At 48.9% G+C, this 27,431-nt stretch overlaps 1 protein-coding gene across 5 annotated transcripts in view; it reads left to right on the forward strand.

The window, feature by feature from the left end:
- Positions 1-20,504, forward strand: part of ASPDH (aspartate dehydrogenase domain containing) — a 42,511-nt gene extending 22,007 nt beyond the window's left edge. For all 5 annotated transcript variants that reach the window (XM_073608855.1, XM_073608854.1, XM_073608851.1 and 2 more), the window contains 3 exons: positions 2,473-2,696; positions 8,402-8,559; positions 20,339-20,504. In XM_073608855.1, coding sequence (XP_073464956.1) covers positions 2,473-2,696; positions 8,402-8,559; positions 20,339-20,376 — 420 coding nt within the window. In that variant the 3' untranslated portion in view covers positions 20,377-20,504. The remainder of the gene's footprint in view (positions 1-2,472; positions 2,697-8,401; positions 8,560-20,338) is intronic.
- The last annotated feature ends 6,927 nt before the right edge of the window (positions 20,505-27,431 follow it).

Genomic DNA, 27,431 nt, shown 5'->3' on the forward strand with positions numbered 1-27,431 from the left:
TTGCAAGGTTTCCACATCCTGCGGAGAAGTTATTGCCCTGCTTAGCTTAGTATCGTCTGCAAATACAGAGATTGAACTGTTTATCCCATCCTCCAGATCGTTTATGAACAAATTAAATAAGATTGGTCCCAGCACAGAACCCTGGGGAACCCCACTACCCACCCCTGACCATTCTGAGTACTCCCCATTTATCACCACCCTCTGAACTCGCCCTTGTAGCCAGTTTTCAATCCATGTACTCACCCTATGGTCCATGCCAACGCACCTTATTTTGTACAGTAAACGTTTATGGGGAACTGTGTCAAATGCTTTTGTAGAATCCAGATACACCACGTCTACGGGCCTTCCTTTATCTAGATGGCAACTCACCTCCTCATAGAAGGTTAATAGATTGGTTTGGCAAGAACGATTCTTCATGAATCCATGCTGATTACTGCTAATGATATCATTCTTATTACTAAAATCTTGTATATAGTCCCTTATCATCCCCTCCAAGAGTTTACATACTATTGATGTTAGGCTGACTGGTCTGTAATTCCCAGGGATGTTTTTTGGGCCCTTTTTAAATATTGGTGCTACATTGGCTTTTCTCCAATCAGCTGGTACCATTCCAGTCAGTAGACTGTCTGTAAAAATTAGGAACAACGGTCTGGCAATCACCTGACTGAGTTCCCTAAGTACCCTCGGGTGCAAGCCATCTGGTCCCGGTGATTTATTGCACTTGTCATGTCGCCTGTCACTAGATGCAGATTGTCACTTGCCACATCGCCTGTCACCAGATGCAGATTGTCACTTGCCACCTCCCATGCCACACGTTGCGGATTGTTACTTGCCACCTCCCATGCCACACGTTGCAGATTGTCACTTGCCATGTCCCATGCCACAAGTTGCAGATTGTCACTTGCCATGTCCCATGCCACACGTTGCAGATTGTCACCTTCCACGTCCCATGCCACACGTTGCAGATTGTTACTTGCCACGTCCCATGCCACACGTTGCGGATTGTCACTTGCCACGTCCCATGCCACATGTTGCAGATTGTCACTTGCCACGTCCCATGCCACATGTTGCAGATTGTCACTCGCCACGTCCCATGCCACACATTGCAGATTGTCACTCGCCACGTCCCATGCCACACATTGCAGATTGTCACTCGCCACGTCCCATGCCACACATTGCAGATTGTCACTTGCCACGTCCCATGCCACATGTTGCAGATTGTCACTTGCCACGTCCCATGCCACATGTTGCGGATTGTTACTTGCCACGTCCCATGCCACACGTTGCAGATTGTCACTTGCCACCTCCCATGCCACATGTTGCGGATTGTTACTTGCCACGTCCCATGCCACACGTTGCAGATTGTCACTTGCCACCTCCCATGCCACATGTTGCAGATTGTCACTTGCCACATCCCATGCCACACGTTGCGGATTGTTACTTGCCACGTCCTATGCCACACGTTGCAGATTGTCACTTGCCATGTCCCATGCCACACGTTGCAGATTGTCACTTGCCACATCCCATGCCACACATTGCGGATTGTTACTTGCCATGTCCCATGCCACACATTGCGGATTGTTACTTGCCACGTCCCATGCCACATGTTGCAGATTGTCACTTGCCACGTCCCATGCCACACGTTGCAGATTGTCACTTGCCACGTCCCATGCCACACATTGTGGATTGTTACTTGCCACGTCCCATGCCACACGTTGCGGATTGTTACTTGCCACGTCCCATGCCACACGTTGCAGATTGTCACTTGCCACGTCCCATGCCACACGTTGCAGATTGTCACTTGCCATGTCCCATGCCACACGTTGCGGATTGTTACTTGCCACGTCCCATGCCACACGTTGCAAGTTGTCATTTGCCACGTCCCATGCCACACGTTGCAGATAATCTTCTCTTGCTGTGTCCCAGTCAAGCAGCAGAGAGATGATGTAATCTCTCTGCTACCACAGCTGCCTGCACACTGCACACGCAGTGAGGGTGGAACTGCAGGGATGCAGGGCGGGCGCTGGGCGGTGAGAGATGGTGTTATCTCTCTGCTCCTCCGCCCGCCGGCTCCCTGATTGGACAGCAGCCGCTCACGCTGTCACCGAGCCGCACAGCTGCTCACCAACAGTGCTGCCCACTGTCTCTCCCCACCGGGGCCGCCCGCTGTCTCTCCCCACCGGAGCCACCCGTGCTTTCAGCCGCGGAGCCGCCCGCCGGCTCTCTCACCCACAGCGACGCCTGCCCGCCCACTCAATGACCCACATTCTCGGAGGGGGCAATTGCCCATTGCCCCCCCCGGATCGGCCCCTGCAGAGCTCACTGATTGGTCACAGATTGATCACCACATCAGAGAACATAAGTGTGGATGTTTCCAAAATGGAATTGAGGGGTGTAGGACAGACATGGCCGATCCATGACATCATAGTTCATAGAATGCAGACAATTCTCCAGTGTTCTTCTTTCTTGTAGGGTCTGAGGATCACCATGACCAAACACCCGGATAGTCTTCAGCTGAAGGGTGAGCTAGCACAGAAGAATCGAGCTGTTGATGGTCGGACGATTCTATATGAGGGTCCAGTGCGTGGCTTGTGCCCCGTGGCCCCCAATAATGTCAACACAATGGCCGCTGCATGCATGGCTGCCCACACGCTAGGATTTGATGGTGTGATCGGCGTTCTGGTGGCTGATCCCAGGTGAGGAGCTCCATGGAGGAATTTGGGCCAATGGAATTCTCTATTTTGGTTGGAGATGGAAGGGGTGGCATCTCTGCCAGGTCCTTGTTGGGTTCCTTTCCTGGGAGTTTTCTCATGAGGAAAAGTGACAGGAAATCTCTTCATTGGAGAGACAAGGATGAAAATCTGAGCTTCTAATTCTTCCTCTATCCATTGGGAAAAGATGGTGTAGGGTGGGGATGAGTGGCCTGTCTGGATGGATCCAGTATGGAAAGAAAGCAACCAGGATGTGTCACCTGTTTGTATTTCTAGACTGTTGTCACTTGCTCTGTCCCTGAAATCATTATTCCAGAGAAATCTCCCCCCAGCAGTCTCTACCCCCCTCCCACTGTCAGAATACAATGTCCCGGGGGGGATCCTCCATTATTAGTACAAGCCATCATTATTCCAGAGAAATCTCCCCCCAGCAGTCTCTACCCCCCTCCCGCTGTCAGAATACAATGTCCCGGGGGGGGGGAGGGGATCCTCCATTATTAGTACAAGCCGTCATTATTCCAGAGAAATCTCCCCCCAGCAGTCTCTACCCCCACCCCCCTCCCGCTGTCAGAATACAATGTCCCGGGGGGGGGGGGGGGGGGGGGGATCCTCCATTATTAGTACAAGCCGTCATTATTCCAGAGAAATCTCCCCCCAGCAGTCTCTACCCCCCTCCCGCTGTCAGAATACAATGTCCCGGGGGGGATCCTCCATTATTAGTACAAGCCATCATTATTCCAGAGAAATCTCCCCCCAGCAGTCTCTACCCCCCTCCCGCTGTCAGAATACAATGTCCCGGGGGGGGGGGATCCTCCATTATTAGTACAAGCCGTCATTATTCCAGAGAAATCTCCCCCCAGCAGTCTCTGCCCCCCTCCCACTGTCAGAATACAATGTCCCGGGGGGGGGGGGGGGAGGGGATCCTCCATTATTAGTACAAGCCATCATTATTCCAGAGAAATCTCCCCCCAGCAGTCTCTACCCCCACCCCCCTCCCGCTGTCAGAATACAATGTCCCGGGGGGGGGGGATCCTCCATTATTAGTACAAGCCATCATTATTCCAGAGAAATCTCCCCCCAGCAGTCTCTACCCCCACCCCCCTCCCACTGTCAGAATACAATGTCCCGGGGGGGGGAGGGGATCCTCCATTATTAGTACAAGCCGTCATTATTCCAGAGAAATCTCCCCCCAGCAGTCTCTACCCCCCTCCCGCTGTCAGAATACAATGTCCCGGGGGGGGAGGGGATCCTCCATTATTAGTACAAGCCGTCATTATTCCAGAGAAATCTCCCCCCAGCAGTCTCTACCCCCCTCCCACTGTCAGAATACAATGTCCCGGGGGGGGGGGATCCTCCATTATTAGTACAAGCCATCATTATTCCAGAGAAATCTCCCCCCAGCAGTCTCTACCCCCACCCCCCTCCCACTGTCAGAATACAATGTCCCGGGGGGGGGAGGGGATCCTCCATTATTAGTACAAGCCGTCATTATTCCAGAGAAATCTCCCCCCAGCAGTCTCTACCCCCCTCCCGCTGTCAGAATACAATGTCCTGGGGGGGGGGAGGGGATCCTCCATTATTAGTACAAGCCGTCATTATTCCAGAGAAATCTCCCCCCAGCAGTCTCTGCCCCCCTCCCACTGTCAGAATACAATGTCCCGGGGGGGGGGATCCTCCATTATTAGTACAAGCCATCATTATTCCAGAGAAATCTCCCCCCAGCAGTCTCTGCCCCACCCCCCTCCCGCTGTCAGAATACAATGTCCCGGGGGGGGGGAGGGGATCCCCCATTATTAGTACAAGCCATCATTATTCCAGAGAAATCTCCCCCCAGCAGTCTCTGCCCCCCTCCCACTGTCAGAATACAATGTCCCGGGGGGGGGAGGGGATCCTCCATTATTAGTACAAGCAATCATTATTCCAGAGAAATCTCCCCCCAGCAGTCTCTACCCCCCTCCCACTGTCAGAATACAATGTCCCGGGGGGGGGAGGGGATCCTCCATTATTAGTACAAGCCATCATTATTCCAGAGAAATCTCCCCCCAGCAGTCTCTACCCCCCTCCCACTGTCAGAATACAATGTCCCGGGGGGGGATCCTCCATTATTAGTACAAGCCGTCATTATTCCAGAGAAATCTCCCCCCAGCAGTCTCTACCCCCCTCCCGCTGTCAGAATACAATGTCCCGGGGGGGAGGGGATCCCCCATTATTAGTACAAGCCGTCATTATTCCAGAGAAATCTCCCCCCAGCAGTCTCTACCCCCCTCCCGCTGTCAGAATACAATGTCCCGGGGGGGGGGGGGGATCCTCCATTATTAGTACAAGCCGTCATTATTCCAGAGAAATCTCCCCCCAGCAGTCTCTACCCCCCTCCCACTGTCAGAATACAATGTCCCGGGGGGGGGAGGGGATCCTCCATTATTAGTACAAGCCGTCATTATTCCAGAGAAATCTCCCCCCAGCAGTCACTACCCCCCTCCCACTGTCAGAATACAATGTCCCGGGGGGGGGGGGGATCCTCCATTATTAGTACAAGCCGTCATTATTCCAGAGAAATCTCCCCCCAGCAGTCTCTACCCCCCTCCCACTGTCAGAATACAATGTCCCGGGGGGGGGAGGGGATCCTCCATTATTAGTACAAGCCATCATTATTCCAGAGAAATCTCCCCCCAGCAGTCTCTACCCCCACCCCCCTCCTGCTGTCAGAATACAATGTCCCGGGGGGGGGAGGGGATCCTCCATTATTAGTACAAGCCATCATTATTCCAGAGAAATCTCCCCCCAGCAGTCTCTACCCCCCTCCCACTGTCAGAATACAATGTCCCGGGGGGGGATCCTCCATTATTAGTACAAGCCATCATTATTCCAGAGAAATCTCCCCCCAGCAGTCTCTACCCCCCTCCCACTGTCAGAATACAATGTCCCGGGGGGGATCCTCCATTATTAGTACAAGCCATCATTATTCCAGAGAAATCTCCCCCCAGCAGTCTCTACCCCCCTCCCGCTGTCAGATTACAATGTCCCGGGGGGGGGAGGGGATCCTCCATTATTAGTACAAGCCATCATTATTCCAGAGAAATCTCCCCCCAGCAGTCTCTGCCCCACCCCCCTCCCGCTGTCAGAATACAATGTCCCGGGGGGGGGATCCTCCATTATTAGTACAAGCCATCATTATTCCAGAGAAATCTCCCCCCAGCAGTCTCTGCCCCACCCCCCTCCCGCTGTCAGAATACAATGTCCCGGGGGGGAGGGGATCCTCCATTATTAGTACAAGCCATCATTATTCCAGAGAAATCTCCCCCCAGCAGTCTCTGCCCCCCTCCCACTGTCAGAATACAATGTCCCGGGGGGGGGAGGGGATCCTCCATTATTAGTACAAGCCGTCATTATTCCAGAGAAATCTCCCCCCAGCAGTCTCTGCCCCCCTCCCACTGTCAGAATACAATGTCCCGGGGGGGGGGGGGGGAGGGGATCCTCCATTATTAGTACAAGCCATCATTATTCCAGAGAAATCTCCCCCCAGCAGTCTCTACCCCCCTCCCGCTGTCAGAATACAATGTCCCGGGGGGGGGAGGGGATCCTCCATTATTAGTACAAGCCATCATTATTCCAGAGAAATCTCCCCCCAGCAGTCTCTACCCCCACCCCCCTCCCACTGTCAGAATACAATGTCCCGGGGGGGGATCCTCCATTATTAGTACAAGCCATCATTATTCCAGAGAAATCTCCCCCCAGCAGTCTCTACCCCCCTCCCACTGTCAGAATACAATGTCCCGGGGGGGGGGGGATCCTCCATTATTAGTACAAGCCATCATTATTCCAGAGAAATCTCCCCCCAGCAGTCTCTACCCCCACCCCCCTCCCGCTGTCAGAATACAATGTCCCGGGGGGGGGGGGGGATCCCCCATTATTAGTACAAGCCATCATTATTCCAGAGAAATCTCCCCCCAGCAGTCTCTGCCCCCCTCCCACTGTCAGAATACAATGTCCCGGGGGGGGGAGGGGATCCTCCATTATTAGTACAAGCCATCATTATTCCAGAGAAATCTCCCCCCAGCAGTCTCTGCCCCACCCCCCTCCCGCTGTCAGAATACAATGTCCCGGGGGGGAGGGGATCCTCCATTATTAGTACAAGCCATCATTATTCCAGAGAAATCTCCCCCCAGCAGTCTCTACCCCCCTCCCACTGTCAGAATACAATGTCCCGGGGGGGGGAGGGGATCCTCCATTATTAGTACAAGCCGTCATTATTCCAGAGAAATCTCCCCCCAGCAGTCTCTACCCCCACCCCCCTCCCACTGTCAGAATACAATGTCCCGGGGGGGGGAGGGGATCCTCCATTATTAGTACAAGCCGTCATTATTCCAGAGAAATCTCCCCCCAGCAGTCTCTACCCCCACCCCCCTCCTGCTGTCAGAATACAATGTCCCGGGGGGGGGAGGGGATCCTCCATTATTAGTACAAGCCATCATTATTCCAGAGAAATCTCCCCCCAGCAGTCTCTACCCCCCTCCCGCTGTCAGAATACAATGTCCCGGGGGGGGGGGGGGATCCCCCATTATTAGTACAAGCCATCATTATTCCAGAGAAATCTCCCCCCAGCAGTCTCTACCCCCCTCCCACTGTCAGAATACAATGTCCCGGGAGGGGGATCCTCCATTATTAGTACAAGCCATCATTATTCCAGAGAAATCTCCCCCCAGCAGTCTCTGCCCCACCCCCCTCCCGCTGTCAGAATACAATGTCCCGGGGGGGGGGGAGGGGATCCCCCATTATTAGTACAAGCCATCATTATTCCAGAGAAATCTCCCCCCAGCAGTCTCTGCCCCCCTCCCACTGTCAGAATACAATGTCCCGGGAGGGGGGAGGGGATCCCCCATTATTAGTACAAGCCGTCATTATTCCAGATAAATCTCCCCCCAGCAGTCTCTACCCCCCTCCCACTGTCAGAATACAATGTCCCGGTGGGGGGAGGAGATCCTCCATTATTAGTACAAGCCATCATTATTCCAGAGAAATCTCCCCCCAGCAGTCTCTACCCCCCTCCCGCTGTCAGAATACAATGTCCCGGGGGGGGGAGGGGATCCTCCATTATTAGTACAAGCCGTCATTATTCCAGAGAAATCTCCCCCCAGCAGTCTCTGCCCCCCTCCCACTGTCAGAATACAATGTCCCGGGGGGGGAGGGGATCCTCCATTATTAGTACAAGCCGTCATTATTCCAGAGAAATCTCCCCCCAGCAGTCTCTACCCCCACCCCCCTCCCGCTGTCAGAATACAATGTCCCGGGGGGGGGGAGGGGATCCTCCATTATTAGTACAAGCCGTCATTATTCCAGAGAAATCTCCCCCCAGCAGTCTCTACCCCCCTCCCACTGTCAGAATACAATGTCCCGGGGGGAGGGGATCCTCCATTATTAGTACAAGCCGTCATTATTCCAGAGACATCTAAGACTGGAGAGTGTAAAATCTGGGGCAGCTCTGCATGGCAGCCAATCAGCTTCCAGCTTTTATTGTCAAAGCTTCACTGAAGAAGCTGAAGTTGGTAGCTGATTGGCTGCCATGCACAGCTGCACCAGATTCTGTACTTTTAGTTAATCCCCCCTCCATGAGTTTTCCATACGTTTATCCATCACCACCCTAATCTAGCAGTCATTGGATAACTCGGGTGATTGTATCTGATTGGTTGCAGGATCCCTGACTGGCACTTGGTGGACATAGAAGTGACGGGGACGAAAAACAAGGAAACGGGTCAAGTTTTCAGCGTTACCACAAAGAGATGTAACCCAGCAGAAGTGGGTCATGTGACGGGCAGCGCCACCTTCCTGTCTTTCTGGAGCAGCCTCCTGGGTGAGCATTTGTCTGTGCAATGGTGACCAGCGGTGGGGGACCTACTGTTTCTAGGAGTGGGTCTTGCTGGTGGGGTCAGTTATTGCTGGCAGAGATCTACTGTTGAGGGAGGGATGTTTTGTTGCTGAGGAGGTCTATTGGTGCTGGTGAGGGAGATCTGTTGTTGCTCCTGGGAGCCTATTGATGCTAAGGGGGAAATTTTGTTGCGGGTGGTCCATTGTTAGGGGGATCTACTGTTGCTGGCGGGAGGGGGGGGGTGGTACTGACTGCAGAGGATCTATTTTACCACTTTTCTTGTTATCATTACCAAATTCCATACAAATTCCATAGCATCACAGACGGATACGTGGTTCTGTATTCTCTAAAAAGGATGGTACAGGGAGGTGGGTAGGGGTGGAACCAAGGAATGGTGCTCGGAGGTGAGACCAAGGAATGGTGCTCAGAGATAGGTAGGGATGGAACCAAGGAATGGTGGTCGGAGGTGGGTAGGGGTGGAACCAAGGAATGGTGCTCGGAGGTGGGTAATGGATGGAACAAAGGAATGGTGCTCGGAGATAGGTAGGGATGGAACCAAGGAATGGTGGTCGGAGGTGGGTAGGGGTGGAACCAAGGAATGGTGCTCGGAGGTGGGTAATGGATGGAACCAAGGAATGGTGCTCGGAGATAGGTAGGGATGGAACCAAGGAACGGTGCTCAGAGGTAGGTAGGGGTGGAACCAAGGTATGTTGCTCATAGGTAGGTAGGGATGGAACCAAGGGATGGTGCTCGGAGGTGGGTAGGGGGTGGGACCAAGGAATGGTGCTCGGAGGTGGGTAGGGGGTGGAACCAAGGCATGGTGCTTGCAGGTGGGTAATGGATATAACCAAGGAATGGTGCTTGGAGTTGGGTACTGGATGGAACCAAGGAATGGTGCTCGGAGGTAGGTAGGAATGGAACCAAGGAATGGTGCTCGGAGGTGGGTTGGGGGTGGAACCAAGGAATGTTGCTCGGAGGTGGGTAATGAATGGAACCAAGAAATGGTGCTCGGAGGTAGATAGGGATGGAACCAAGGAATGGTGCTCGGAGGTGGATAGGGAGTGGGACCAAGGAATGGTGCTTGGAGGTGGGTAGGGGGTGGAACCAAGGAACGGTGCTCGGAGGTAGGTAGGCATGGAACCAAGGAATGGTGCTCGGAGGTGGATAGGGGGTGGGACCAAGGAATGGTGCCTGGAGGTGGGTAGGGGGTGGAACCAAGGAATGGTGCTCGGAGGTGGGTAATGGATGTAACCAAGGAATGGTGCTCGGAGGTGGGTAATGGATGGAACCAGGAAATGGTACTCGAAGGTAGGTAGCGATGGAACCAAGGAATGGTGCTTGGAGATGGGTAGGGGATGGGACTAAGGAATGGTGCTCGGAGGTTGGTAGGGGGTGGAACCAAAGAATGGTGCTTGGAGGTGGGTAATGGATGGAACCAAGGAATGGTGCTTGGAGTTGGGTAATGGATGGAACCAAGGAATGGTGCTTGGAGGTGGGTAGGGGGTGGAACCAAGGAATGGTGCTCGGAGGTGGGTAATGGATGTAACCAAGGAATGGTGCTCGGAGGTGGGTAATGGATGGAACCAAGAAATGGTACTCGAAGGTAGGTAGGGATGGAACCAAGGAATGGTGCTTGGAGATGGGTAGGGGATGGGACTAAGGAATGGTGCTCGGAGATAGGTAGGGATGGAACCAAGGAATGGTGGTCGGAGGTGGGTAGGGGTGGAACCAAGGAATGGTGCTCGGAGGTGGGTAATGGATGGAACCAAGGAATGGTGCTCGGAGATAGGTAGGGATGGAACCAAGGAATGGTGGTCGGAGGTGGGTAGGGGTGGAACCAAGGAATGGTGCTCGGAGGTGGGTAATGGATGGAACCAAGGAATGGTGCTCGGAGATAGGTAGGGATGGAACCAAGGAACGGTGCTCAGAGGTAGGTAGGGGTGGAACCAAGGTATGTTGCTCATAGGTAGGTAGGGATGGAACCAAGGGATGGTGCTCGGAGGTGGGTAGGGGGTGGGACCAAGGAGTGGTGCTCGGAGGTGGGTAGGAGGTGGAACCAAGGAATGGTGCTTGCAGGTGGGTAATGGATATAACCAAGGAATGGTGCTTGGAGTTGGGTACTGGATGGAACCAAGGAATGGTGCTCGGAGATAGGTAGGGATGGAACCAAGGAATGGTGCTCGGAGGTGGATTGGGGGTGGAACCAAGGAATGTTGCTCGGAGGTGGGTAATGAATGGAACCAAGAAATGGTGCTCGGGGGTAGATAGGGATGGAACCAAGGAATGGTGCTCGGAGGTGGATAGGGAGTGGGACCAAGGAATGGTGCTTGGAGGTGGGTAGGGGGTGGAACCAAGGAACGGTGCTCGGAGGTAGGTAGGCATGGAACCAAAGAATGGTGCTCGGAGGTGGATAGGGGGTGGGACCAAGGAATGGTGCTTGGAGGTGGGTGTGGGGTGGAACCAAGGAACGGTGCTCGGAGGTGGGTAATGGATGTAACCAAGGAATGGTGCTTGGAGGTGGGTAATGGATGGAACCAGGAAATGGTACTCGAAGGTAGGTAGGGATGGAACCAAGGAATGGTGCTTGGAGATGGGTAGGGGATGGGACTAAGGAATGGTGCTCGGAGGTTGGTAGGGGGTGGAACCAAAGAATGGTGCTTGGAGGTGGGTAATGGATGGAACCAAGGAATGGTGCTTGGAGTTGGGTAATGGATGGAACCAAGGAATGGTGCTTGGAGGTGGGTAGGGGGTGGAACCAAGGAATGGTGCTCGGAGGTGGGTAATGGATGTAACCAAGGAATGGTGCTCGGAGGTGGGTAATGAATGGAACCAAGAAATGGTACTCGAAGGTAGGTAGGGATGGAACCAAGGAATGGTGCTTGGAGATGGGTAGGGGATGGGACTAAGGAATGGTGCTCGGAGGTTGGTAGGGGGTGGAACCAAGGTATGTTGCTCATAGGTAGGTAGGGATGGAACCAAGGGATGGTGCTCGGAGGTGGGTAGGGGGTGGGACCAAGGAATGGTGCTCGGAGGTGGGTAGGAGGTGGAACCAAGGAATGGTGCTTGCAGGTGGGTAATGGATATAACCAAGGAATGGTGCTTGGAGGTGGGTAATGGATGGAACCAAGGAATGGTGCTTGGAGTTGGGTAACGGATGGAACCAAGTAATGGTGCTCGGAGGTGGATAGGGAGTGGGACCAAGGAATGGTGCTTGGAGGTGGGTAGGGGGTGGAACCAAGGAACGGTGCTCTGAGGTAGGTAGGGTTGGAACCAAGGATTGGTGCTCAGAGGTGGATAGGGGGTGGGACCAAGGAATGGTGCTCGGAGGTGGGTAGGGGGTGGAACCAAGGAATGGTGCTTGGAGGTGGGTATTGGATGGAACCAAGGAATGGTACTCGGAGGTGGATAGGGGGTGGGACCAAGGAATGTTGCTTGGAGGTGGGTAGGGGGTGCAACCAAGGAACGGTGCTCTGAGGTAGGTAGGGATGGATCCAAGGATTGGTGCTCGGAGGTGGATAGGGGGTGGGACCAAGGAATGGTGCTTGGAGGTGGGTAGGGGGTGGAACCAAGGAATGGTGCTCGGAAGTGGGTATTGGATGGAGCCAAGGAATGGTGCTCGGAGGTGGATAGGGGGTGGGACCAAGGAATGTTGCTTGGAGGTGGGTAGGGGGTGCAACCAAGGAACGGTGCTCGGAGGTGGGTATTGGATAGAACCAAGGAATGGTGCTCGCTTGGAGGTGGGTGGGGGTGGAATCAAGGAATGGTGTTTAGAGGTGGGATGGGGCAGAAACAAGGGGTGACTCAGAAAGGGGGAGTTCCTGCACCTATTCTCTGAGAAAAAAAGGCCTGGGTAAGAATAAAGGTGATGAATATTGAGGATTGCAAAAAAGGGAAGAAATTGGATTAATGGACTTTAAAGGTACCACTATGGTCCCAATTTGAAAAAAGAAATTGCTCACATATATGGGACCATAGTGGCACCTTTAAAGGCCATTAATCCTCTTCCTTTCCTTTTTTGCTAATACTTTTGGATGTGGTGCCACACACAGTGAATCACATCTCTACATTTTGGAATATTGAGGATTGTTGGTGGAACTCGTACATTACAGTGTGTGCTGCCACAATATACACGGGTTGCGTGTTGTGTGCCATTCATTAGGGATTGAACCCCAATGCACTAACCCTAAGGCAGCACTCTGCATTGTAATAAGAATAGGTCCAGGTAGAAGACATACCGATGCGCTGGGCCAGCACATCAATCCAACGTTTGGTCTCTTTATGACATTGTATTGCTATAATGTTTTCCATATTCTGGACATTGGATTGTTCATAAGGAGAACTATGATCCTGACTTGACTCTGTATCATGGCAGTTCTTTATTGGCGTAGGTGAATGCCCATTGGGGGAAACCATTAAAGCTGCAGAGCCACTTTAATGGCATTAATTGCTCTTGATAATGTGTTGCGCCAAATTCAAACATCTGCGACAGGTTTGAGTCTAATGCCCCGTACATACGGTCGGACTTTTGTTTGGACATTCCGACAACAAAATCCTCGGATTTTTTCCGACGGATGTTGGCTCAAACTTGTCTTGCTTACACACGGTCACACAAAGTTGTCGGAAAATCCGATCGTTCTAAACGCGGTGACGTAAAACACGTACGTCAGGACTATAAACGGGCAGTGGCCAATAGCTTTCATCTCTTTATTTATTCTGAGCATGCGTGGCACTTTGTCCGTCGGATTTGTGTACACACGATCGGAATTTCCGACAACGGATTTTGTTGTTGGAAAATTTTATATCCTGCTCTCAAACTTTGTGTGTCGGAAAATCCGATGGAAAATGTGTGATGGAGCCTACACACGGTCGGAATTTCTGACAACAAGGTCCTATCACACACTTTCCGTCGGAAAATCCGACCGTGTGTATGGGGCATAACAGTGACTTGTGTACCAAGTTCAGGTCGTTTAATTTGGTCTGCTTCTTCACAGGACTCCTGCGCCATATTCAACATAAAATACCCACAATTCATATTTTACAGAAGTGGAGCTAATTAGGATCAACCTTCTTTTGGCGTCCAGAGAAAGAATTTGTGAAAGTGTCCCACAAGCGTTCTAAAAGTGGAGCAGCGTGCTCCAAATTAATATACAGGTTCTGGACCACTACGTGAGTTTGCTGCACAATGCGCCACTTTTAGATTGTGCGTGAGACGTGTTCGTAAAGTCTGTCTGTGTGAATTTCATGGAATCGGTTCACCAATTCTCTATTAAGTCAATCACAACATTTGCATCAAAAGAACGACAATCTCACTTTTCTGGTAGGAACTCAAATGTCTCTGCTTTAGGTGAACCCTTCATGTACCAGTACTTTTCTAGTCCTTTTTTTAAACCCTCTTAAGCCAGAGATTGTAAAATAATATAGAGTATTGTAAGAATTCATAAACTTCATGCTCATTGCTCCATCACAGGTACCAAGGGGGAATAGGACAGAAGTCCTGTACTATATACATCAGGAGGTCTTCTAGATGGTCAGCTCATAAAATTCATACTCATTTATCCATCATGGGTATGGAGGGGGGGATAGGACAGAAGTCCTCTACTATATACATCAGGAAGTCTTCTAGATGATCAGCTCATAAACTTCATGCTCATTGATCCATCACGGGTATGGGGGGGGGGGGGGATAGGACAGAAGTCCTCTACTATATACATCAGGGGGTCTTCTAGATGTTCAGATCATAAACTTCATGCTCATTGATCCATCACGGGTATGGGGGGGGGGGGATAGGACAGAAGTCCTCTACTATATACATCAGGGGGTCTTCTAGATGTTCAGATCATAAACTTCATGCTCATTGATCCATCACGGGTATGGGGGGGGGGGGGATAGGACAGAAGTCCTCTACTATATACATCAGGGGGTCTTCTAGATGTTCAGATCATAAACTTCATGCTCATTGATCCATCACGGGTATGGGGGGGGATGGGACAGAAGTCCTCTACTATATACATCAGGGGGTCTTCTAGATGTTCAGATCATAAACTTCATGCTCATTGATCCATCACGGGTATGGGGGGGGGGGGAATAGGACAGAAGTCCTCTACTATATACATCAGGGGGTCTTCGAGATGTTCAGATCATAAACTTCATGCTCATTGATCCATCACGGGTATGGGGGGGGGGGGGAATAGGACAGAAGTCCTCTACTATATACATCAGGGGGTCTTCTAGATGTTCAGATCATAAACTTCATGCTCATTGATCCATCACGGGTATGGGGGGGGGATGGGACAGAAGTCCTCTACTATATACATCAGGGGGTCTTCTAGATGTTCAGATCATAAACTTCATGCTCATTGATCCATCACGGGTATGGGGGGGGGGGGGGGGGAATAGGACAGAAGTCCTCTACTATATACATCAGGGGGTCTTCTAGATGTTCAGATCATAAACTTCATGCTCATTGATCCATCACGGGTATGGGGGGGGATAGGACAGAAGTCCTCTACTATATACATCAGGGGGTCTTCTAGATGTTCAGATCATAAACTTCATGCTCATTGATCCATCACGGGTATTGGGGGGGGGGATAGGACAGAAGTCCTCTACTATATACATCAGGGGGTCTTCTAGATGTTCAGATCATAAACTTCATGCTCATTGATCCATCACGGGTATGGGGGGGGGGGGGGGGGATAGGACAGAAGTCCTCTACTATATACATCAGGGGGTCTTCTAGATGTTCAGATCATAAACTTCATGCTCATTGATCCATCACGGGTATTGGGGGGGGGGATAGGACAGAAGTCCTCTACTATATACATCAGGGGGTCTTCTAGATGTTTAGATCATAAACTTCATGCTCATTGATCCATCACAGGTATGGGGGGGGGGGGGGGGATAGGACAGAAGTCCTCTACTATATACATCAGGGGGTCTTCTAGATGTTCAGATCATAAACTTCATGCTCATTGATCCATCACGGGTATTGGGGGGGGGGGGGGGAATAGGACAGAAGTCCTCTACTATATACATCAGGGGGTCTTCTAGATGTTCAGATCATAAACTTCATGCTCATTGATCCATCACGGGTATGTGGGGGGGGGGATAGGACAGAAGTCCTCTACTATATACATCAGGGGGTCTTCTAGATGTTCAGATCATCAGCCTGACCATTGCGGCACAATGACTCAGGAGCTCCTCATTAGTCTGCATGGATTTCTGCTAAATACATATTTATTTAGAAAAATGTTTTTGGTAAAGTGTGATGTTCTACAAAATGCAAAAGAAACAAGCAGCATCTAGCTATACAAACTACTTCTTCTAAGTAGGGATGACTGATGGTTGTGCCTGAACACAAACCAAACCTTTGCTGGTTGGGTGTTCAGACGAATAGCCAAACATTTATCCTTTCGGCAGGATCTGACCGTCATGTATACTAAAGATATTATTACTACTATTATACACAATAGAAAGACGTTGCACATGGTTGGTTAGGTATGGCACCACTGAGTCCTTACCAGCCAGTGATGTCACTGACCCCATTCACTTACATGGCCATGTAAACAAAGGAGCTGGAGATAGTTAGATAACATAGCATGGGGTTCCCCCATAATTCATACCGGGACCTTCAGGTCTCATATGGATTTAAAGGGGGGAACTCCATGCAAGAATTCAACATATATGGACATAACACTCTATGGTTACTGACTTACCCAGGATTCCCATGACATCACTGGCCATATATGGACATAACATTCTATGGTCACTGACTTCCCCGGGAGTCCCATGGCTTCACTGGCCATATATGGACATAACATTCTATGGTCACTGACTTCCCCGGGAGTCCCATGACATCTCTGGCCATATATGGACATAGCATTCTATGGTCACTGACTTCCCCGGGAGTCCCATGACATCACTGGCCATATATGGACATAGCATTCTATGGTCACTGACTTCCCCGGGAGTCCCATGACATCTCTGGCCATATATGGACATAGCATTCTATGGTCACTGACTTCCCCGGGAGTCCTATGACATCACTGGCCATATATGGACATAGCATTCTATGGTCACTGACTTCCCCGGGAGTCCCATGACATCACTGGCCATATATGGACATAGCATTCTATGGTCACTGACTTCCCCGGGAGTCCCATGGCTTCACTGGCCATATATGGACATAGTATTCTATGGTCACTGACTTCCCCGGGAGTCCCATGACATCACTGGCTATATATGGACATAACATTCTATGGTCACTGACTTCCCCGGGAGTCCTATGACATCACTGGCCATATATGGACATAGCATTCTATGGTCACTGACTTCCCCGGGAGTCCCATGACATCACTGGCCATATATGGACATAGCATTCTATGGTCACTGACTTCCCCGGGAGTCCCAAGACATCACTGGCCATATATGGACATAGCATTCTATGGTCACTGACTTCCCCGGGAGTCCCATGACATCACTGGCTATATATGGACATAACATTCTATGGTCACTGACTTCCCCGGGAGTCCCAAGACATCACTGGCCATATATGGACATAGCATTCTATGGTCACTGACTTCCCCGGGAGTCCCATGGCTTCACTGGGCATATATGGGCATGACTGTGGAGTCAGCATGGGCCAGGGTCAGGAGGGGTAATTGTAGAGTCAGCCTGGGGCAGGGTCAGGTGGGGGGTAATTGCATGGTCTGCCTGGGGCAGGGTCATGAAGGGGGTAATTGTAGAGTCAGCCAGGGGCAGGGTCAGGAGGGGGTAATTGTAGAGTCAGCCTGGGGCAGGATCAGGGAGGGGTAATTGTAGAGTCAGCCTGGGGCAGGATCAGGAGGGGGTAATTGTAGAGTCAGCCAGGGGTAGTGTCAGGAGGGGGTAATTGTAGAGTCAGCCTGGGGCAGGGTAAGGAAGGGGCTAATTGTAAAGTCATCCTGGGGCAGGGTAAGGAAGGGGGTAATTGTAGAGTCAGCCTGGGGCAGGGTAAGGAAGGGGGTAATTGTAGAGTCAGCCTGGAGCAGGGTAAGGAAGGGGGTAATTGTAGAGTCAACCTGGGGCAGGATCAGGAGGGGTAGAGTCAGCCTGGAGTAGGGTAAGGAAAGGGGTAATTGTAGAGTCAGCCTGGAGCAGGGTAAGGAAGGGGGTAATTGTAGAGTCAGCCTGGAGCAGGGTAAGGAAGGGGGTAATTGTAGAGTCAGCCTGGAGCAGGGTAAGGAAGGGGGTAATTGTAGAGTCAGCCTGGGGCAGGGTAAGGAGGGGGGTAATTGTAGAGTCAGCCTGGGGCAGGGTAAGGAAGGGGGTAATTGTAGAGTCAGCCTGGGGCAGGGTAAGGAAGGGGGTAATTGTAGAGTCAGCCTGGAGCAGGGTAAGGAAGGGGGTAATTGTAGAGTCAGCCTGGGGCAGGGTCAGGAGGGGGGGGGGAATTGTAGAGTCAGCCTGGGGCAGGGTAAGGAAGGGGGTAATTGTAAAGTCAGCCAGGGGCAGTGTCAGGAGGGGGTAATTGTTAAGGGGGTACTTCCTCCTAATTTATCAGCAGAGCGGTGGGTTGTTGGTTTCTGGGTGTCTATGGAGAGGAGACCTGCTTGCAGCATGGAGACTCAATGGTCTGAGACTTACCTGCTGGGGGCGCTGGCCTTGTAGTGGGACTCTGAATGCTGTGAGTTCTGGAGCTGACCACGCTGAACTTATGTCTTAGGACTGAGTATGGTTCTGATGTGAAGCTGCACCTGGCATGTCAGAATCTGAAGACAAAGCCTGGCTTTCTATTGGCTGACAAATAGGCTTTCAGAACTTTCTGTCAGAAGGTTGTCTTCCTTCCGATCCGCACAAATCTTCCATGAAATGAGCGTGAAGTCATGAAATGAGCGTGATGTCATGAAATGAGCGTGATGTCATGAAATGAGCGTGCTGTCATGAAATGAGTGTGATGTCATGAAATGAGCGTGATGTCATGAAATGAGCGTGATGTCATGAAATGAGCGTGATGTCATGAAATGAGCGTGCTGTCATGAAATGAGTGTGATGTCATGAAATGAGCGTGATGTCATGAAATGAGCGTGATGTCATGAAAAATTGGCGTAGGTTCCCCCACTCCAGTCTATACCAGGCCTTATCCAAGCGAGGCCCCCCCTCCTGAACCATACCAGGCCATATGCCCTCAACATGGGGAGGGTGCTTTGGGGTCCCGGTGGTTGTGGGGGTCTGCGGGTGGGGGGCTTATTGGAATCTGGAAGCCTCCTTTAATAAGGGGGCCCCCAGATCCCGACCCCCCCATGTGAATGGGTATCGGGTACATTATACCCCTACCCATTCACCAAAAAAGTATTAAAAAGTAAAAAACACAAAAGACAGTTTTTGACAATACCTTTATTAAAAAAGAAAAGAAAAAAAAAGTGTCCCACAATGTCGATCAAATGTCAATCATGCCGTCCGACAGACCCGAAAAATAGAAAAAAAGAAAATACTCCGCCTCCATGGGAGGCGTCCCAGCGACTGCTGTCTTTTCGCTGTGACAGCTGTTATATAGGCAGGGGCAGGGCCAGACGCTGATGACCCTGCCCCATCTGACGGCACATGGTTACATCACCGAGTAGCCCCGCCCTTGCCTATATAACAGACGTTACAGCGAAAAGACAGCAGTCGGTGGGATGCCTCCCATCGAGGCGTAGCTTCCTGTTTTTCTATTTTTCGGTCCCTCGGCGTCGTGATTGAAGATGGATTGACATTGTAGTTTTTACTTTTTCACACTTTTTTTGGTGAAGGGGTAGGGGTAAGGGTTGTGGGGATGAGGCCCTTGTCCCTATCAACATGGGGACAAGGTGCTTTGGGGGGGACCCCAAAGCACCCTTCCCATGTTGAGGGCAAGTGGCATGGTATGGTTCAGGAGGGGGGGCTCTCGCTCGCCCCCCCTATCCTGGCCTGCCAGGCTGCTTGCTCGGATAAGGGTCTGGCATGGAGTTCCCCTTAAAATCTATACCAGACCCAAAGAGCCTAGTATGGACTGGGGGGGGGGGCATGGCATTTTTTTAAATTAATTCTGTCATAGGGTTTCCCTTAACCACTACAATACACTATATTATATACTGTACACTGACTGCACTTTAGTGTACACTACACTGACTACATATATGTAGGGACTGATGCGAATGTACAATGTATGTGTAAAGCGCCACGTAAATTGATGGCACTATATAAGTACCTGAAATAAATAAAATAAAACATATATATATATATATATATGTATATGTATATATATATTAAACTGCCTGCACGCCACTAACGAACCTGCCTCTAGCTAACGTTCTCTCAATCATTACACTATATACAGCCGCCGTGTAAGCAGCCTTTTATAGTGTGGGGCGTGGACTTACTGTAGCCCCCTAAACCATGATTGGCTAAAGGCACACTGCCTTTGGTCCATCATGGCTCTCACAGCAGAGCGTGCTGTGATTGGCCAAAGCATGCAGGTCAGGTGCATGCTTTGGCCAATCATCAGACATCAATGCACTTTGATCTCACAGTGCATTATGGGGCGTTCTGCGGCATGCGAATTTGCCGAAAACGCCCATCTTGTTCAGATTTCGGCGAACGGGCAGGACCATTCCTAAATGTGATATAAATTACATTTGTCACCGAAACACAGAAATATGTAAAAAGTCCGTATTGGAAAGTGTACAGAAAGCACTTTCCTCAGCAGCTGAATATGTGGGAATGGATAGTAAGAAATGGATCATTAGCGGCTCTCTCTCTTCTGCAGGATGTACCGGTCATGGAGGACGAGTCTATCTGTGCTGAGAATGGACATGACCTCATTTTCCAACACTGCTGCAAAAAGGAACCTGTTACCTAAAAACACAAATCTGCCCGATGGTGACACAAAGGAGGATGGGGGGAAAGTATCACAATAAATGACACCGAACCTGCATATGGCCACGCCTGACCTCTCTGTCATGTATGTCGTAAGGTCATGTATGAGAAGCTCATATATGGGAAGGTCATGAATATCATAAGGTCATTTATTATAGCTAGGTGATGTATGGAAAGGTCATTATGAGGTCATATATTATGGGAAGATGATGTATGAGAAGGTCATGTATGAGAAGGTCATGTATTATGGGATGTCATCTATGAGGTCATATATTATGGGAAGGTGATGTATGGGAAGGTCATGTATTATGGGATGGTCATGTATTATGTCATATATTATGGGAAGATGAGGTATGGAAAGGCCTTGTATAAGTTCATATATTATGGGAAGATGATGTATGAGAAGGTCATGTATGAGAAGATCATGTATTATAGGAAGGTAATGTATGGGAAGGTCATGTATTATGGGATGGTCATGTATGAGGTCATATATTATGGGAAGGTGAGGTATGGAAAGGCCATGTATAAGTTCATATATTATGGGAAGATGATGTATGAGAAGGTCATGTATGAGAAGGTCATGTATTATGGGACGGTCATGTATGAGGTCATGTATTATGGAAATGTGATGTATGGGTTGGTCATGTATGAGGTCATATATTATGGAAAGGTCATGTATTATGGGATAGTCATGTATTATGGGAAGGTGATGTATCGGGAGGTCATGTATGAGGTCCTGTATTATGGGAGGGTTACATATAAGGTCATGTATTATGGGAAGGTCATGTATGGGAAGGTCATGTATGAGAAGGTCACGTATGAGGTCATTTATTATAGGAAGGTCATGTATTACGGGATGGTCATGTATGAGGTCATGTATTTATGGGATGGTCATGTATGAGGTCATGTATTATGAGATGGTCATGTATGAGGTCATGTATTATGGTAAGGTTATGTATGAGAAGGTCATGTATGAGGTCATGTATTATAGTAAGGTCATGTATGGAAAGGTCATGTATGAGAAGGTCATGCTTGGGAAGGTGATGTATGGGAAGGTGATGTATGAGAAGATCATGTATGAGGTCATGCATGGGAAGGTAATGTATGGGAAGGTCATGTATGGTCATGCTTGGGAAGGTAATGTATGGGAAGGTCATGTATGAGAAGATCATGTATCAAAAGGTGATGTATGAGAAGGTCATGTATGGGAAAGTGATGCATGGGAAGGTCATGTATGACATAGGGTCATGTATGTGTTATATATTATTAGCTGACACATTCCTCGTACATAGCGGGAAATCAACAGATTCTCTCTTGGGTCACATCAGAGGATGGATTTTTACACATGGCTTTCCTACATGGCCCTCTCAATGTCCCAAACCATGACAAGGTGACCCCATGAGTGGCTGTGTTCTGCTTTCAGCTCCTATGGGCTTTACAGTCTTGGTTAGACCCTGTAAAGGTCAGATCCACCTAGAATCCTGAATACTAGCCCATCCCCTCCCCCAATCATAATGCCTAATTCATAATGCTGAATGAGAAACAATTGAGTCCAGCTGTAAGTGTGCCACCTTCATTATGGTCAGTCATGACATGTAGATATTCACCGCTATGTAATAAAGGAATCTTTCAAGATCCTTACAGGGTCCCTTGGGGGCCCAACAACTCAATGGGGACCCAAATGTCTCCTTTATTGGTGCTGCCCTAATAAATCTCATATCTGAGTACCATCTGTATGTGGCAGCACCAAAGGGAAATGGTCTAAGAAAAACCTTTGAACAATTCACAAGAGAGGATTGGTTCACCCACCAATCATCTGCCCAATCCCAATCATCAATCTTCTACAGATCCATCGAATCCGCTGTGAGCGCTGCTTGGGGTGAATAATCTGCATTATGGTGAATGGAAATCCTTCCAGAACTGTAAAACTAGAGAATAAAATGCAGAAATGGTCACACAATGTAGGAAAAATCGATGCTATTATTATTTCATATACTGAAGGATGAGTAAATATCATTGATAATACCGACTGTATTTGGTTTAATAGATTATTAACCCCTTCAATACCGGGCACCCCCCCTTCCTGCCCAGGCCAATTCTCAGCTTTCAGCGTTGTCACACTTTAAATGACATTTGTGCGGTCATGCAACACTGTACCCCAACATTCTGTTTCCACAAATAGAGATTTCTTTTGGTGGTATTTGATCACCTCTGGGGTTTTATTCTTTGCTAAACAAATAAAAAAAATGAAAGTTTTGAAAAAAAAAGGTTTTCTTTGTTTCTGTTATAAAAATGTTGTACACAAGTAAGTTTTCTCCTTCACTGATTAGCACTGATGAGGTGGCACTGATGGGCACTAATATGCAGCACTGATGGGCACTGATAGGTGGCACTAATATGCAGCACTGATGGGCACTGATAGGTGGCACTAATATGCAGCACTAATGGGCACTGATAGGTGGCACTAATATGCAGCACTGATGGGCACTGATAGGTGGCACTAATATGCAGCACTGATGGGCACTGATAGGTGGCACTAATATGCAGCACTGATGGGCACTGATAGGTGGCACTAATATGCAGCACTGATGGGCACTGATAGGTGGCACTAATATGCAGCACTGATGGGCACTGATAGGCAACACTGATGGGCACTAAAAGGCCACACTGATGGGGACTTATAGGCGGCATTGATGGGCAATGACAGACAATGGTGTGTGCATGCAGTGTCTCTTGTTTTAATAGAATTGGCAAGTGCCCACTCACCAGTCCCAACAATTCTTGGTAATGGAAGTGGTATGTGTCTCAGCGATAGGCCTTGGTGGAGCCCTGCTGAAGGGGTAATGCGGTCCGGTGACAGACCACGCTTTAGCCCTGCTGGATCTGGCATGGATATGTGAAGAGTGGCTTCAAGGCTGCCTTCAGTCGGTCAGAAGTAACTGGCAGTGTATGCTCCTGCACCCGCATGTGATGACTCTCTCTGTAGCATAGGCTGCGACTCGGCCCCAGCACACACCAACCCAGAGTCACTTGCTCGCAGTTTCAGGCTGGGGTCCCAAGAGGAATATCCCACCCACTCACAGGCCCTTTATTACCTCTCCCAGCATCCTGTTCTTCAGCCCCAGCCAGCTGGTATTTGTAGTTCAAAACAGTCCAGTTGAATGCAAATCTTGGCTCCCTGGACTACATGTCCCAAGATGTTTGGCTTTATTCCTAGAACTCAGTTACCCTATCTTCAAGACAACACAGAGTCTAGCTGAACCCCAATGCCCTGTACACACGATAGGATTTTCCAATGGAAAATGTGTGATAGGGCCTTGTTGTTGGAAATTCCGACCGTGTGTGGGCTCCATCACACATTTTCCATAGGAATTTCTGACACACCAAGTTTGAGAGCAGGCTATAAAATTTTCCGACAACAAAATCCGTTGTCGGAAATTCCGATCGTGTGTACACAAATCCGACACACAAAGTGCCACGCATGCTCAGAATAAATTAAGAAACTAAAGCTATTGGCTACTGCCCCGTTTATAGTCCCGACGTACGTGTTTTACGTCACCTCGTTCAGAAGGATCGGATTTTCCGACAACTTTGTGTGACCGTGTGTATGCAAGACAAGTTTGAGCCAACATCGGTCGGAAAAAATCCTAGGATTTTGTTGTCGGAATGTCTGATCAATGTCCGATCAATGTCTGACCGTGTGCACGGGGCATTAGAGAGAACAGCTCCACAGCAGCAATGCTGCACAGTGTCTCCTGACAATGCCAGCTCCTGGCTACACATGCAGCGACATGGATTCCTCAGGGTGGTGGAGCCCTGAACTATGGTCAAGTCCTTGATGATAAAGACTACGACAACCTGTATACTCAGTCCTCTGGTTACTGGTGAAGCCTGGGCCCTGGATAGAGACCCTTTTGTCACTTTTTCCTCCTTATTTTCCATGGCGGGTCCTCACACTGCCACCATATACATAAATAATCGCACTTACATACCATACCATTACCGTAACGTAAAATGACTATATACAGACAGAAAATATATTTTTATTATGAATATACTACTAATATACATAAAGCACCCCAAAACCAACTTCCACCCAAACACCCTAACCCAAACCCTAACATCTAAACCCTAACCGTAAGCTGAAATGTTAACCCTAAACCCTAACCTAAACCCTGCCTAACCCAGATAGCTGCCGGTTCAGGGAGGCATGGCCAGAGGTCTCTTCAATCACAGCCTGGAGAAGGGCGTGTCTGGTGGAGCTCCCATAGGGAGAGCACTTCTATATTCCGAAGAACACTTCGTCTTCTCTTCCAAGATGTTAGAAGAGGTAGGAAAATCCAGCATTCAACCAAATTTGATATAAACACTATTTGGAGCGACTTTCTTTTTACATATACCGAGCAATGGTGGAGAAAAACTGACCCTAAGGAGGAAAGCACTTTTAATTAGTCCAAGGTGACTAAAAGGCTGTTTTTGATCAAACTTAACTGTGAGGTTACACATCATGAGGTTAATGGAGGAGCACTGAGGTGAATTCATAGGAGCACTTTGAGGACTTGTAAAAAGACACAAAGTCTCAAAAGTGAATTATCCTTATCACTTAGGCAAAGGAGAAGGCCTTCAAAAAATACAAGGTTGAGGGATCATCCTCAGCATTCAGAATTTATAAAGAATGCAATAAGAAATGTAAGGGTGCAATTAGGATGGCTAAGATAGAACATGAAAGACACATAGCGGAGGAGAGCAAAAAAAATCCCAAGAAATTCTTTAAGTATGTAAACAGTAAAAAAAGGAGGACAGACCATATTGGCCCCATAAAGAATGAGGAAGGACATCTGGTTACAAAGGATGGGGAGATGGCAAAGGTATTGAATTTATTCTTCTCCTCAGTCTTCACGAGTGAATCGGGGGGCTTCAGTAACCAAAACTGCAGTGTTTATCCTCATGACACAACACAGGAAGCACCTACATGGTTAACAGAGGACGGAATTAAAATTAGACTTGAGAAACTTAACATTAATAAATCACCGAGACCAGATGGCTTGCATCCGAGGGTACTTAGGGAACTCAGTCAGGTGATTGCCAGACCGTTGTTCCTAATTTTTACAGACAGTCTATTGACTGGAATGGTACCAGCTGATTGGAGAAAAGCCAATGTAGCACCAATATTTAAAAAGGGCTCAAAATACATCCCTGGGAATTACAGACCAGTTAGCCTAACATCAATAGTATGTAAAATCTTGGAGGGGATGATAAGGGACTATATACAAGATTTTAGTAATAAGAATGATATCATTAGCAGTAATCAGCATGGATTCATGAAGAATCGTTCTTGCCAAACCAATCTATTAACCTTCTATGAGGAGGTGAGTTGCCATCTAGATAAAGGAAGGCCCGTAGACGTGGTGTATCTGGATTTTGCAAAAGCATTTGACACAGTTCCCCATAAACGTTTACTGTACAAAATAAGGTGCGTTGGCATGGACCATAGGGTGAGTACATGGATTGAAAACTGGCTACAAGGGCGAGTTCAGAGGGTGGTGATAAATGGGGAGTACTCAGAATGGTCAGGGGTGGGTAGTGGGGTCCCCCAGGGTTCTGTGCTGGGACCAATCCTATTTAATTTGTTCATAAACGACCTGGAGGATGGGATAAACAGTTCAATCTCTGTATTTGCAGACAATACTAAGCTAAGCAGGGCAATAACTTCTCCGCAGGATGTGGAAATCTTGCAAAAAGACCTGAACAAATTAATAGGGGAGGGGGGACTACATGGCAAATGAGGTTCAATGTAGAAAAATGTAAAATAATGCATTTGGGTGGCAAAAATATGAATGCAATCTATAGACTGGGGGGAGAACCTCTGGGGGAATCTAGGATGGAAAAGGACCTGGGGGTCCTAGTAGATGATAGGCTCAGCAATGGCATGCAAAGCTCAAGCTGCTGCAAACAAAGCAAACAGAATATTGGCATTAAAAGGGGGATCAACTCCAGAGATAAAACGATAATTCTCCCACTCTACAAGACTCTGGTCCGGCCGCACCTGGAGTATGCTGTCCAGTTCTGGGCACCAGTCCTCAGGAAGGATGTACTGGAAATGGAGCGAGTACAAAGAAGGGCAACAAAGCTAATAAAGGGTCTGGAGGATCTTAGTTATGAGGAAAGGTTGTGAGCTCTGAACTTATTCTGTCTGGAGAAGAGACGCTTGAGAGGGGATATGATTTCAATTTACAAATACCGGACTGGTGACCCCACAATATATAAATACCGGACTGGTGACCCCACAATATATAAATACTGTACTGGTGACCCCACAATATATAAATACCGGACTGGTGACCCCACAATATACAAATACCGGACTGGTGACCCCACAATATATAAATACCAGACTGGTGACCCCACAATATATAAATACTGTACTGGTGACCCCACAATATATAAATACCGGACTGGTGACCCCACAATATATAAATACCGGACTGGTGACCCCACAATATATAAATACCGGACTGGTGACCCCACAATAGGGATAAAACTTTTTCGCAGAAGAGAGTTTAATAAGACTCGTGGCCACTCATTACAATTAGAAGAAAAGAGGTTTAACCTTAAACTACGTAAAGGGTTCTTTACTGTAAGAGCGGCAAGGATGTGGAATTCCCTTCCACAGGCGGTGGTCTCAGCGGGGAGCATTGATAACTTCAAGAAACTATTAGATAATCACCTGAATGACCGCAACATACAGGGATATGTAATGTAATACTGACACATAATCACACACATAGGTTGGACTTGATGGACTTGTGTCTTTTTTCAACCTCACCTACTATGTAACTATGTAACTTGATTGCACTGAAGCACTGGATCTACTTTATTTGGACTTTTTTGAGAAATATTATTGTTCACTCACTGATGATTAATATTGATCTTTGTGATTTACACATTAAGAGAGATGTGAAAATATTTTTATGTTGTTTGAT

Source organism: Aquarana catesbeiana, linkage group LG13 (genome assembly GCF_042186555.1).
Source record: "Aquarana catesbeiana isolate 2022-GZ linkage group LG13, ASM4218655v1, whole genome shotgun sequence".
Classification (NCBI taxonomy): domain Eukaryota; kingdom Metazoa; phylum Chordata; class Amphibia; order Anura; family Ranidae; genus Aquarana; species Aquarana catesbeiana.